The sequence below is a fragment of the Corythoichthys intestinalis genome, chromosome 6, assembly GCF_030265065.1.
Source record: "Corythoichthys intestinalis isolate RoL2023-P3 chromosome 6, ASM3026506v1, whole genome shotgun sequence".
Lineage (NCBI taxonomy): Eukaryota > Metazoa > Chordata > Actinopteri > Syngnathiformes > Syngnathidae > Corythoichthys > Corythoichthys intestinalis.
In genome coordinates, this window is record NC_080400.1 from 35,694,608 (window position 1) to 35,710,535 (window position 15,928).

A 15,928-nucleotide genomic window follows, 5' to 3' on the forward strand; every position below is an offset into this window, starting at 1 on the left:
ACGATCCTTTCGACATCTGACTCGTCATTTGTCTTTACAAATGACAACATGCTCGAAATACGTCGATTTATAACAGCGTTACATTTTCATGTTTATAATTATAAACATAATTATAATTTCATGTTTTCCTACAAGACGGCAGCACGGCAGATTTTCTTGTGAGAGATTAATATGGGTCCTAAGAAGGTTAATACAGGTGGTGAAAAAAGGAAAAGGTGACGCTTACCATTAAAATTAAGATGGAAATGATAGGAAAATATGAGCATGGTGTGGGCGTTAGTGAACTGACTCAACAATACACCCGGAATATGTCTACGAACTCCACGGTCTTCCTTCGACCTCCGTTCGCCAGTCTGTTTAAGTTAAGGTGAATATTATTGTAAAATCGACAAGGAAGTTGCTAGCTTCGTCAGGTTTTTAATCATATATTTCAGGACTTGTGCAACACAACACGGCAACTTTCCACTGTAGCCAATGCCAACAACAGAACATGAAAAAAGCGAAATTAAAAACTTCCACACCTCTCTCACTCACTCAATCACATGGTGCATTCAGGAACAGCATGAAAAACACAACTACAACATTAGAAACAGATTCGTTACATTATAATTATATTATTATTATTATCATTACAGGTAGTCCCCGGGTTACGACCTACTCGACTTACTTGATTTCAACTGTACGACGACAGGGTCTCATTCGCCAGTTTGTCATTTTTTATTATTTTTTTAGTTGCACAAACAGTACCCAATTGTACCTCACAGTGTCTTATTTTTTACTTTATTGACATGACTTGTTCTGTCCTCACTAAACGTGAAGATGTTAAGCTTGACAGACAACAAACAAAGCTATTGTGCTTTTTGAAGCTTTTGACTTCCTTCCCCGATTCACCAACAATTGGTGTTCAAACATCCATCTTGTCTGATCAATATTTAAATTTAGTAGATTAAATTACACTAATTTGCTTCACAAAAGGCCACTATCTTAAATGCTGCGAATGCTGACATATTTACAATTCTCATAGCAAATCGCTCACTCATAATACCACAAACTGTTGCTCTGAACATACAGTGTGGCAAATAAGTATTTAGTCAACCACTAATTATGCAAGTTCTCCCACTTGAAAATATTAGAGAGGCCTGTAATTGTCAACATGGGTAAACCTCAACCATGAGAGACAGAATGTGAAAACCCCCCCAGAAAATCACATTGTTTGAATTTTAAATAATTTATTTGCAAATCATGGTGGAAAATAAGTATTTGGTCAATACCAAAAGTTCATCTCAATACTTTGTTATGTACCCTTTGTTGGCAATAATGGAGGCCAAACATTTTCTGTAACTCTTCACAAGCTTTTCACACACTATTGCTGGTATTCTGGCCCATTCCTCCATGCAGATCTCCTCTAGAGCAGTGATGTTTTGGGGCTGTTGTTGGGCAACACAGACTTTCAACTCCCTCCACAGATTTTCTATGGGGTCTAGATCTGGAGACTGGCTAGGCCACTCCAGGACCTTGAAATGCTTCTCACAAAGCCACTCCTTTATTGCCCTGGCTGTGTGTTTGGGATCATTGTCATGCTGAAAGACCCAGCCACGTCTCATCTTCAATGCCCTTGCTGATGGAAGGATATTTTCACTCAAAATCTCTCGATACATGGCCCCATTCATTCTTTCCTTTACACAGATCAGTAGTCCTGGTCCCTTTGCAGAAAAACAGCCCCATAGCATGATGTTTCCACCCTCATGCTTCACAGTGGGTACGGTCTTCCCAGCCTGGTGCAAGTCTACAATTTTGTCTCTGGCGTCCTTCGACAGCTCTTTGGTCTTGGCCATAGTGGAGTTTGGAGTGTGACTGCGATTGTGGACAGGTGTCTTTTATACCGATAATGAGTTAAAACAGCTGCCATTAATACAGGTAACGAGTGGAGCATCGTTAGACCTCGTTAGAAGTTAGACCTCTTTGACTGGCAGAAATCTTGCTTGTTTGTAGGTGACCAAATACTTATATTCCACTTTAATTTGGAAATAAATTCTTTAAATCAAACAATGTGATTTTCAGTTTTTTCCCCACATTCTGTCTCTCATGGTTAAGGTTTACCCATGTTGACAATTACAGGCTTCTCTAATCTTTTCAAGTGGAGAACTTGCATGATTGGTGGTTGACTAAATACTTATTTGCCCCACTGTAATTACAAATGCATACACAAACATATATCAGCTGAAGTAACTTATACCCTTATGTGGGCCAAACCACAGCACAGCTATCCTTTATCCTTGTGAGATGTCTGAGTGCTCCTAAATGGAAGCATAATTGAACTATAGTCCGGCCAGACCCAACGACCTACCAGACTACGGACTGCCAGAGGGCAGTGTATCCTCTACCATTAGTTATTTTGAATTTTTTAAGGGTTGATTCCTATTTACGTGGCAATTATATTTACGTCGCCAACGTAGGAACGGAACTCATTTGTAACCCAGGGATTACCTGTATTCTGATTTGTATATATAATTTATTTGTTTTGCTATGTGTAATTCTACCTGCAGTATTTATGAAGGATTTAGCGTATTTTGTGCTGTGCTAAAAGAATGTGTAGAAATACACCTCAAAAAGTATCAATGTGTGGGGAAAAAAAACCCCCTTCAGTTTGAGAGAATAATGAGATTAACATCATTGTGAGTGACACTAAAACCATATTGTATTGCTCACATGTATTATCCATTAGAATTCAGTTCCTTTGCGGCCATGAAAATTCACTAGTCTCAAACTGAAGGGAAAAATGCCAACATATGTAGTTTATACTTCAAATATGAATTATAGCTCCTTGTATCCTTGAAGATGAGATGAATAGCATTGTGAGTTGCACTTAAATCCGTATTGGCGAATTGACATGGACGATAACATGAACTAGTCGACTTGTGAGAAGCTAAAAAACAGCTGTTATAATAATCATAGAAACAATTCAATACGCGTTGTGGCTACATTGACAGCTTAGTGTCATGATAATCAGTACTGTACATTGTTATAATTATACATTATAATTATTATAATTATTGTTATAATTGTTACAATTATAATGTATTCTTATGGGAAAATCCTGCTTGACATATGACCATTTCGACTTACAAACCAGGTCCTGCAACGAATTAAATTTGTATGTAGAGGTACCACTTTACTGTATACGTGAACAAAACAATAGCATTATACAGTATCTTTTAACTCGTTCATTGCCATTGACTGCAATAGCCTTCCAATCCATTTCAACAGACCAGTTAGTAACCTGTGTAAAACGTACGCTACTGATAAAAAAAGAAAAAGAAAAGGCCCTACAATATCATGAGTAGGGGTGGGAACCTCTTGGTACCTCACGATTCGCGATACGATTCGCGATACAAAGCTCACGATAATGATGATCTGACGACATGGCAATACGATTATCGATACATTCAGGAAATCATTCTTGGATATTCTACAAACTAATAAACAGAAAAACAAGCTTCTGCTGTGAATTGGAATGAGTTTATCACTAGTAGACGTCCAATCCATTTGAAGTGGGAGGGTGGCAGCGAATGAACATTCATTCATTCGCTGCCATCCCTCCCACTTCCAACGGATTGAAAGTCTATGGCCGTCAGTGGCAAGCAATGCCAGGCATTGAGGGAATTTTGGGCCATTTCATTACCTGTTAATTTTCAGTTACTTTCTGTTGATTGTGGGGTATTTCTTGGGTCATTTCCTATTTATTTTGAGTTAATGAACAGGAAGTGACCCGCGAATCTCCTAAATGATTTGGCAGTGACTCAAATTCAACAAGAAATGACTTGTAAATGCCCTAAAATGAACAAAAAGTGACCTGGAAATGCCCTGAAAATCGAAAAGAATGATTGTGAATTCTCTGGTTCCGAATGAACAAACCTTCCCAGTCTAAATGGATTGGGCGTCGAGCACCGTCAGTGGCAGCCCTCCCACAACTATGGTCATCAGTGACAGCCAATGCCAGGCAACAAGGTAATTTTGGGCCATTTCAGGTCATTACTTGTTTTTTTTCAGTCACTTCCGGTTGATTTTGGGGCATTTTATGGGTCACTTTCTGTTGATTTTGGGTTACAGAACAGGAAGTGACCCAGGAATGAAGAGGCAGTGACTCAAACTCAACAGGAAATGACCTGTAAATGCCCTCAAATGAACAGCAAGTGACCTCTAAATGCCCCGAAAATCAGAAAGAATGGTTTCGAATACGGCTGCAGCTATCGAATATTTTAGTAATTGAGTAATCGACTGAAAATTCTATCGATTAATCGAGTAATCGGATAAAACATATATACTTTTAGGTGAAGAGCAATTATAAATATACATGCGAATACAAGACATTTCATCTAATATTGAACCATTTTCAGTCAATCAATGTCTTTATTTTTGATGTACATTTTTGAAAACAGCCAACAATTGCATCTCAGATGTAACTAGAATAAAAAAAAAAGACTAATTCACTGCTTTCACTCAAAAAACATTTAGATCTTATAAAAAGATATATAGTATGTATATATATTTCTTACCTAAAAATGCCATTACGCTTGATAAAACACATCACTTAAAAGTTAGGATTTTTTTCCGTCGTGTTTCAATTGAATTTCTATTTGTGTCAAGCTATTTTTAAGTTCTAGTTAAGTTTTAAGTTAGTCTAAACTGTAAGTCCTGATAGGATTTTGAGTTTTTGCAGTGTTCAAAATAAATGTATGATACAGGCTGTATTGGAGCACATTAGGGACCAGTGCTACTTGTTGTTTTATGCAGCAATGACTACTGAGCTAGACTTGATAGTTAGCATTATTAAGTTTTTATTTTACACCCTCATCACTCCACAGCGCTATGTTATGTTAAAGCCTGTATGTAAGACACGTTAGCCACGCATCGACAGTGGTCATAACTAATAGAAACCTAGCCCTCCGCAGGGCTAACGTTACGTGAGCGAGTGACAGTAACGTTAATCTTAATTATTAGCGCTTAGCGCTCTTTATTAGCGCTTAGCGCTCTACTGGTTTAAGATTGCGGCTGTTTACTAACGCATCTAGTTCAACATACATGTGATCTCTATGAGACACATCAGACGCTACCTGCTACCACTGTAGCATCATGCGGACTAGTTTTTAGCAACGTCGGCGTCGTTTGTAGCGGCTGTCGACTGCAGTAAGTTTGTATTGCTACTTCCTCTACGCACGTGACATCAGCGCGTTGTCCCGCTTTAAAAGTAGTCCGAGCAAAACGTGATGCTTAGCGCTGTTAAAATGAAACGATTACTCGAGGTGAATAAAATTACTCGGTTCAGTTTTTAAACTCGAGTTACTCGAGTTGCTCGAGTATTCGTTTCAGCTCTAGTTTCGAATGAACGACCGTTCATTTCACCCTTGCCAGTCTTAACGGACTGGGCCTCCAATGCCGTCAATGGAAGCCATATTGTTAACTGAGACATTATTAGGGTGGAAGATTTTGGGAGCAACTTGTTGGTTCCTTTTATATTTTGAACACTGACACCTTTTTAAAACGATATCTCGATTCTTGGCAGGAGCATATTGATAACCTTTTGGGATACAAAGTATCACAATATATCACCATTTCGATATTTTGTCACATTCCTAGTCATGAGAACGTATGTTGTCTTGTGCTCCTCTATTGGAAGTAAAATCATGTACAGTACCTGTCTAAAGTTTAAGTGGTAGGTTTTGACAAAAGTCTAAAGTATAATCTTTAGATTTCAGACACGTTAACACGTTCATGGCCAATCCATAGTGTGTCTGTAGTTTGCTGGATGACATTCGAAAAGTTGTACTAGGTATGTCATTTTGACTAATTAATCCTGTAGACCAGGGGTCCCCAACCTTTTTTGCACCACGGACCGGTGTTATATGGGTCTTTTTTTCACGGACCAGTGTTCTGACAAATTTTGCAACCCATCAAAAATTGCAACTATGCGGTTCTGCGCATGCGCGTAATGTTAAAAATGGCCACGAATGCAGCGATTCCAAAGTAAACACTACAAACTTTCTTAAAAGAAACTCACGTTTGATCATGGATGGACATGTAAAAAAGTAGTTCTGCCATGTTACCCGCACACAACAACTGCACACCGCTCTCTCACCGTTAACTACTTCGCCGTGTCGTTCAGCATTAATTAAGAAGCCCGCTTCACGAAGATACGATGTTGGAAATTGTAGCAAGGTTTTCAGTGCTATTGCAGCGATGTCAGGATATTCCGGAATGACTTTATACCAGAACCTTGGTAGAGTTGTTGTCTCAAATGTACATTTAAGGTCGCAGTCATTTGCGATCTCTACAAGCTGATCCTCCTGTTGCACAGACATGCTCGAATCACTCGTTTTAGTCAAAAACGAGTCATGAATCCAATCTTTCGCAGTTTGTGGGTCTTCGAGGTTCTAGGCTCATCTTCTGGCTCGTCATGTGCCCATTTCGCCGTAAAAAATCGCTCCAAAGACATCTGTTTTCCAGTCATCTTAGCTCGTGTTGGGGCTAATTATTTCCGGGAAATTATGTGCTGCGCTTAGTCATACGTTATTATCGAGGACAAGCGCACATAGATATATTGTATATACAAAATAAGATGTACTGGTAGTAGTCCAATCAATGGATTTCTATGACGACATTCTAATCTATCCTGTGGTAATATATCTAGAGTAGACAGGGATATTGGTGTGTTAAGCAGGGGCACAGAGTAAATTCGGTCAGAATCCGGTCGTTAATAAATAATCATTTCTGTACGGCCTGGTAGCAAATGCGCCACGGACCGGTACCACTCCGCGGCCCGGGAAATGGGGACCCCTGCTGTAGACACTAAACCCTAATGTGTACATTTTGACTTTGCAATATTATCTGAACTGAAATAAGGTTTTATGGGAAGGGAAAAGATGTTTGGAAGGAACACATTTCACAGGGAAAAAAGATTCCCTCAGCTGGTCTTCTTGCAAATAAAAGACACTTCCAAGCCTTAAAATCCACTGCAGGGCTCATGGTTGCAAAACACACTGAATATAACCTTGATGAGGGGGAAAAAGAAAGGAAAAAAAAGCAAATGTTGCTTTGATTGTAGCCACCCACACACTGCTGCTGCTTCAACTTATGATCTCAACCATAGAAAAACATGCATTTTGCTTTTCAAGCTGTTTTGTTTGTAGTTTCTTTGAAAGGAATTGGGAAAAAACAAATTATAACTATTTTGTCTTTTTGTTGACAGAAAGAGAGGTATGTTAGAATGATGAAACAAGTAAAAACCAAAAACAAAACACATTTCAATGGTTTGGTCAATACAATGCATTCAGTCCAAAGAAAAATAGTACAAGCAACCACCACTACTTAAAAAATTAAAACAAAAAAAAAGTTAATGAAATGAAAAAAAAATGCCATTCCAACAGAATCAGATGAAATACCGGTATACTTGAAATTCAGTGTTGAACACCTAGCTATTAAATGTTCATAACTGAAGGGTCTAAGTTTAATCCTTTGAGTTTGCGATTGGCTAAGTGTACCACATTTCAACTAAAGTCACCTGTAATTACCAACTCCAAAAAACACAAACACTATTGAAATTGATGATTAAAATAATTGTTTCTTTATGGCCTACCAATGTTCAAATTAACCGTGAAGGCAAGAAGTAAAAATATTTGAAAAATATGAGCTAAATTAATTTTTTAAAACATGCGGATTGATGAGATAATGGTGACAAAAAAAGAACGTTTCAGCTCATAGGCCATTACACATTAGCCTGGTACGCCAGACTCACCACTGTTCCAGCTATTGAGTCTGGCCACCATTAAGCGGATAAAATTTCCAGGACAGAGCAAGCCATAGCAAACACAGCGGAGTGGACCAATCAGCGACGGGCGGGACGAGGGACTTGCGCGCGGAAGTAAACATACGAGGAGAGCGGAGTTTATTGAACATGGCTAGCGCGAGACAGACTATTGTCAATGACTTGTGTCGATGTGTTTTTGGTAATTTAAAACTGATTTTACCGTGGATTGGAACATATTCTCGGCTCTCCTGTTCGCCATCTGTGTTGTTGTGGAGACGACTCCCGACGCGGAGGAGTGACGTTGCTCGTTAAGAACACGTCACGCAAATAAACGAATCTGATTTGTAGATTGATTTTGTACTTGCTCGAGAGGCCGTTAATGGGCTGGGTCCTAGACTATACTCTCAGTGTTTGAAAAACACAGGGAGAACAGTCTGGCTGTGCCAGGCAAATTACATATATAAGCATCAGTTGCTTGATTAAGAGATATAACATTCCTGCTCATAAGAAATAAATTATTTCGTGATAGATATTGACTATTATTGCTGACACAGCACTTTTCAGTCTCATGGAAATGGCATATCTCAAATGAGTTGACAAGTCATTAAATACCACAAGATTTGTATGGACCTTTGCTTCAGTGACCTTATCCTTCTGCTTGTTTGCATCCTTGCCCTTAAATTGAGAACTCGATGGAAAACCCCCCGGAAGAAATTACCCTGCTGCAAAAAAGCAGGAGGAAGCCAATGACCCATCACCTTTTCCAATAAATTATAAAGGAAGCCTCCATTGCTTGCCAGAACTGAAAATCCCCTCTGACATGTTCACTCATTAATAGTACTGTTAGTGAAACAGCCCAACCCGCCCTCCACTACACACACCACGCACCCCTCTGGCTGGCTGGAAGCAGACGATTGCCCTGACCTGACACAGCCTTGGAATTAACAGTGCATCCTGGCACGTCCACTTAACAGTCAGCAACTCTTTGATTTGTGTACTGCAGCCTCAAATAGTGTTGGAAGGGAGCCACAAATCTGCTGCAGATACCTCCTCTGGTATTTAATTGTCCATATAGGAAGGATGTTTTCAAACACTCATCCTTAGTCTTTTCATTCCACTTAAAGATGCTCCTGTGAACTAATCAGCACTGATGAATGTTTTTAATGCCCTCTTCTGTCACATGAGGGTCCAAAACAGACAAATCAGTTACTCTGTAGTCTGCTACTTCTGTGTTTTCCATTCTTTTGCCTTGAGATCTATTGAATTCCTTCCTATATACTATACAGTGGGGCAAATATGTATTTAGTCAACCACCAATTGTGCAAGTTCTCCTACTTGAAAAGATTAGAGAGGCCTGTAATTGTCAACATGGGTAGACCTCAACCATGAGAGACGGAATGTGGAACCCCCCCCCCAGAAAATCACATTGTTTGATTTTTAAAGAATTTATTTCCAAATTGGAGTGGAAAATAAGTATTTGGTCACCTACAAACAAGCAAGATTTCTGGCTGTCAAAGAGCTCTAACTTCTTCTAACGAGGTCTAACGAGGCTCCACTTGTTACCTGTATTAATGGCACCTGTTTTAACTCATTATCGGTATAAAAGACACCTGTCCTCAGCCAGTCACATTCCAAATTCCACTATGACCAAGATCAAAGAGCTGTCGAAGGACACCAGAGACAAAATTGTAGACCTGCACCAGGCTGAGAAGACTGAATTTGCAATAGGTAAAATGCTTGGTGTAAAGAAATCAACTGTGGGAGCAATTATTAGAAAATGGAAGACATACAAGACCACTGATAATGTCCCTCGATCTGGGGCTCCATGCAAGATCTCACCCTGTGGCGTCAAAATGATAAGAACGGTGAGCAAAAATCCCAGAACCACACGGGGGGACCTATGAATGACCTACAGAGAGCTGGGACCACAGTAACAAAGGCTACTATAAGTAACACAATGCGCAGCCAGGGACTCAAACCCTGCACTGCCAGACGTGTCACCCTGCTGAAGAAAGTACACGTCCAGGTCCGTCTGCGGTTAGCTAGAGAGCATTTGGATGTTCCAGAAGAGGACTGGGAGAATGTGTTATGGTCAGATGAAACCAAAATAAAACTTTTTGGTAGAAACACAGGTTCTCATGTTTGGAGGAAAAAGAATGCCGAACTGCATCCGAAGAACACCATACCCTTTGTGAAGCATGGGGGTGTAAACATCATGCTTTGGGGCTGTTTTTCTGCAAAGGGACCAGGACGACTGATCTGTATAAAGGAAAGAATGAATAGGGCCAGGTATCGAGAGATTTTGAGTGAAAATCTCCTTCTACCAGCAAGGGCATTGAAGATGAGACGTGGCTGGGTCTTTCAGCATGAGAATGATCCCAAACACACAGCCAAGGCAACAAAGGAGCGGCTTCGTGAGAAGCATTTCAAGGTCCTGGAGTGGCCTAGCCAGTCTCCAGATCTCAACCCCATAGAAAATCTGTGGAGGGAGTTGAAAGTCCGTGTTGCCCAAGGACAGCCTCAAAACATCACTTCTCTAGAGGAGATCTGCATGGAGGAATGGGCCAAAATTCCAGCAACAGTGTGTGAAAAGCTTGTGAAGAGTTACAGAAAACGTTTGGCCTCCGTTATTGCCAACAAAGGGTACATAACAAAGTATTGAGAGGAACTTTTGGTATTGACCAAATACTTATTTTCCACCATGATTTGCAAATAAATTCTTTAAAAATCAAACAATGGGATTTTCTGTTTTTTCCCCACATTCTCTCATGGTTGAGGTTTACCCATGTTGACAATTACAGGCCTCTCTAATATTTTCAAGTGGGAGAACTTGCACAATTAGTGGTTGACTAAATACTTACTTGCCCCACTGTATGTGTGTGTACTGTACATATTGTAATTTCCACACTATAGAGCATAAATAGAGTATATACAGTATTTTTTGTAATTTTCCCGCTGCTCAAATTTCTCCAAATTTAATAACAATCATTTCAAATAAAAAAATCCACCCTTGCCCTCTACTTATAAATCCCCACCATAGTATCTGATATTCTATGGCTAATGGCTATCACTTTAGCCATAGCGCACCATCCACACACAAACAAACACGCACCTCTTTTTTGCCCAAAGACAAAAAATGGCTCATATTCAAAATTACAGCCATAAAGTAGAGCCAAAAATTATTTTCAGAAGGTCATTTTAAGAATACAGTGGGGCAAGTAAGTATTTACTTAACCACTAAGTGTGCAAGTTCTTCCACTTGAAAATATTAGAGAGGCCTGTAATTTTAAACATGGATAAACCTAAAAAAAAAAAAAAAAATCAAACAATGTGATTTTCTGTTTTTTTCCCCCCACATTATGTCTCTCATGGTTGAGGTTTACCAATGTTGATAATTACAGGCCTCTCTAATCTTTTCAAGTAGGAGAACTTGCACAATTGGTGGTTGACTAAATACTTATTTGCCCCACTTTATAAGCTGGAAGACTTATTTCACTGTGCCCTGTACAGTGACATGCAAAATACTAAAACAGTTTTTTGAGGACTTGTCATGAGAAATTTATTTTTAACGTAAGAGGAATGTGCAAAAATGTTGTTGAAATAGAACATTCAGTGGACCTCAGTGTTGCCCTGCATGTTTTGACACAACACCGATGATTTGCTGCACAATTCTAAACTAAGTTATTCTTAATGTGTAAGAGTAATGTTGTGAATAAGATAAACTGGGGTATCGCATTCCCATTTTGAATGGCTCCCCTACTCTCACTGGTCACCAATGAACAAAGCTGCTGGTCACATGCCAAAATTTGCTCTAACTGCCCGCTAAATACATTCAGTACATTCCATCCCCAGTTGAAATGCATTAAAATTGGAGCGTATGCTTTTCTCCAAGGCTCTAAATTCAACAATCAAGTCGTCTTTGCCTCCGTTGCTGCCTGACAACCTGCTGTACATCTGTGCTCCATAGAGGCTTATTTGGCTCGCAGGGTGCTAGATGAGGGGGAAAGGATGAGAAGCATTTGTCAAGCTTTTGACACTTTAAGGCGCTCAATCAATCAGCTATACGTCTGCCCCTCCCTTATAAGTGAACAGTCCTCTGAGGTACTACTGCTGCTTATCATTTTCATACTCCTCAATGTTGTCCATTGTTAAACCTTTTATAACACAATTTTGTACTTGTAAATTTAAAAGTATTTCCCAAATTACTAAACTTAAAAAAAATGGATTAAAAACAAGATGTTCATAATCATTATGGCCAGTGTTAATATTACTTTAAAAAAGTAATTACAAAAAAAAGTTACAAATTACTTCTCCCAAAAAGTAATTGAGTTAGTAACTCAATTACTTCAACGTAGCACTAATTAGTTACTCGACAAAGTAACTGATGTTACTTTTCATGTTCTACACGTTATTACATGAGCAATTCTATAATGTCTCTCAAATCAAATGTTTAAAATCAAATGTTTATATTAACTGATTGAATTGAACTGTCTTTTCCATTCAAAAAAAAAAAAAAAAAACAGGTCACCCTTTGTACATATTTTTTCAAATGTCACCTACAAAAGAATGTAATGGTGTACAAACTTAGAAATGCTGTGAGAAAAAAGCCTTTTTCTTTTTCCTGTTCTACTGAACTCGCACCAAACCGTGACCCCCCCGTACCGAGGTACGTACTGAACCGTGACTTGTGTGTACCGTCACCCCTCTAATATACTGTATATACTGTAGATATATTCATCAATATGCTGGTGAGGCTCTGGATCTCTTCCCTTTTCTATCTTTGCTCTAGTTGTTTTGATTAAAAATAAATCAGTCAAGGTTTATAGGATACGTCATTCAAAAAAAGACTAATTTTGGTAATAAAAAATTATTATATTGAAGCTTCTACAAGGACAACGCCCACTTGGTGATGATAGTGCATACTGAACAGGAAAAGAGTGCATTATTTTCAATTAATTGTACCCACATGATTGCCATGAACTGTATGCAAAAAAAAAAAAAAGTTGCCTGACAGTTTAAGATGACACTCGCCACGATAAATTGTAATGCTAGCAAGAGCGCGAATTCTATGCTAACGCTTCGAGCCACCTAGCATCGCATTTGCAGTGGCGTCACGTCCCCCCTTCCTCCTCCCCCTCCTGCTCTGCTCTCACCATGTCTCCCACGTCATTCACCCAAATTGAAGTAATGCGAACCTTCACATCCTTAGTAACGGTAACAGCGTTGCAAAGATGGGAAAAGTAATTAATTAGATTACTCACTACTGACAAAAATAACGCCGTTAGTAACACCGTTATTAACAACACTGATTATGGCATGTTCACTGCTGTTATTTAGATTTAAAGTGGATTTTCTCTTTTAAAAAATTATGCTTATGAATGGCATTCACTCACAATGAGAAGTTTCTGTTAAAAATAATTCAAGTTAAAGGTAAAATGGAAAATGCACCTTGTCGTAGATGGTGTACATATTGCTCATGCATAGCAGAATAGTAGAAATGAATAAAATTTTATTTTTTACTTATTCTGATTTCACAAATTTGATCCACATTACATATCCTTAATTTTCTGTGGTGTTCGTCCTCATTAGGCTCAAGCTGGAGCCAGGATCACAAGCATTCCTTTGGGCTAGAGGCGGGGTACATCCTTGACTGGTTGTTAGTGTAGCACAGACACCATATACTGCAGCACCCACACTCACATTCACACAATGGACAATTTAGAGTGTTAAATGAGGCTAACCCGCAAGTAACTAGAGAAACCCCATGCAAGCATGATGAGGACATGAGAACTTTACACAAGAGGGCCTGATTCACTACTAATATGTACGGTACATTTAACATAATTAATTAATAATCAATTCTAGCTATATTTGTCAAATGTATTCCCATTATATTTCTTGAATAATATATTTTAGTTTCATCACTGTCTGAGAAAACTCACATTATTCAAGTATTATTACTATATTACAATATTACTAAATTATCAATTTAGGCTAAAATCTAAAATTCTGTCACCATAAAATGAACCGAGGCACCTTCATGTATGCAATTGTGTAATTTCACCTGTTCTTTTTGATTTCAGAAAAAGGCATAGTGAAAGTCTTTGGAGTTCACACAATAGCATTAAAAGGGCAGTTGGTCCAGTTTGAGTGTGATGCTGTGGGATGGTACCCTCTCCCTACTTTGCAATGGGAAGTCCATGGTAAAAAGGTAAACGAACAACAAAAACATGTAAATGTGCGACATGTTTGTTTACAACTAACAGTTAAAATCAGATATCGGTTAATATTTTGCAAGCACACGTTATAGCTGTTTTTTGACATCTGACTTGACTGCATTTTGACTTTTGGAAGACCATACACTGTATATCCAGGGGTGAAAGTGGGCCGGGACGCTTTTCCGGTAAAAGATTTGGGGCCGAAACTGGGCAAAACGGTGCTTTGATCCCAAAAATATGATGGCACTTGTCAAAACCGCTTGTAATAAAAAAATGCCAGGCTGCCAGACACGCATCTCATCTTGACGAGTCAGTGCAAAACCTTCTCATTCAGTGACGAGTTGAGCCGATGTGCGCACGCGCGCAGCAAACCACCCATGACTCAGTTGTCAGACAGACTGTCATGTGATCAGCATGGATAGTTAGCTCTGATTGGTTTAAATGCAAATGCTTTCTGGAACTGCAATAAAAGACAAAAAGAACAAGCTTGTTGAATTAATGCCATAAAAAAAGGTATTGCAACAGAAAATTGATCAGATCTTTAAGAGAAAGGAAAGAGTTGAAGAGGCTTATTTAATTTAATTTAATTTAATTGCTCTGATGGGGAGGTTCAGGACATATTCTATGTTAATGTTCACGTTGAATGTTTGTTTGCAATATCAAGCCATACAGGGTGGCACAGTATAGGTTGTAAACTGCAGTTATTTTTGTTCATTTATGTTAGGCTTTCCTTATGATTAAAAATAAGTTCATGTTTGCTTGATCTTCAAACTATATTCCACTTCGCTGTGCATAATGTAAGTCATTTGTACTTATTTTTGTTAATGTATGGTACTACTTTATTATTTAAAAAAATTACATTATGTTCAGTTTTAATGTACACCCTATTGTATGTTCTTAAGTAGTTAAATTGAGGTTTTGCGTTTAGATGCGAGGAAATGAGGGGAAATAAAAATCAGGAGGTGGAGGTTGGTGCAACTGATGCTTTTGTCAACTGTTATTTGGAAATCACTGAATTAAAAGATTTTGAATGAAAATCAATTTTTCATGTATATGCCTTGTGACAGTATGTGTAACACAGTAGCCTAATGTGTGTGTTATAGGTATAACTATGCCAAAAGCAGTCTTCTTTGCATTTCAGTGGTTTTAGGAGATTTAACGCCACCCCTCAAAATTGAAAAAATAATGAAAATAAAAAATTCTGGCTCCGTGGCGACCTTTATGTCAGAGAGTTCTGACAAGAAATTCTAGCCACTTTCACCCCTGTGTATACCTCATATTTCATTAGGTTAATCATTGGGTTAACATGCACTTAATCGGATTAGGAACAGGACAATACAGATGCCATATGGATGAGTGCATGAGAAACATTCAAAGGGACGTTATTTATTTGCAGTGAAACATGCAAGTACAGTGGTATCTCTACTTACGAATGTCCCTACATTATCAATTTCAGGTTAAGACACGCCTCACGGGAAAATATTACCTCGTATTACGAAAGAAATTTCAGGATACAAAGGGCAAAAATTCAGTATTGGCTGCTACTCGCAGCTCCCAGCGTTTAATGAACGTAACATACTTATAGCTGCTCTGCTATTGGCTAGCATCTTCCTGGCATTCAATTGGCTAAGAGGGAACTCTACTGTATGTGTGTATTCCAGCATCCTCTTCATTTTTGCCCTTCGTGTTCCGACAGCTTACATAAGTGTATTAACTTTTATTCTTTATTCTTTGTTTTTACATTATGCACAACCCTCATTTTATTGTTATTAATCACAATAATCTAATAATAACATGTATTTGTTACTGGGCTGCAGCTATCGAATATTTTAGTCATGGAGTACTCCTGAAAAGTCCATCGATTAATCGAGTAATCGGATCAAACATTTTTTTAGGTAAGGAGCCA

General features: G+C 38.6%; 1 protein-coding gene across 4 annotated transcripts in view; it reads left to right on the forward strand.

Annotated features, from left to right (window-relative positions):
- The window catches only part of igsf5b (immunoglobulin superfamily, member 5b), a 63,624-nt gene that overhangs the window by 6,457 nt on the left and 41,239 nt on the right, over positions 1 to 15,928 (forward strand). For all 4 annotated transcript variants that reach the window (XM_057838420.1, XM_057838417.1, XM_057838419.1 and 1 more), the window contains exon 4: positions 13,888 to 14,015. In XM_057838420.1, the coding sequence (XP_057694403.1) occupies positions 13,888 to 14,015 (128 nt within the window). The remainder of the gene's footprint in view (positions 1 to 13,887; positions 14,016 to 15,928) is intronic.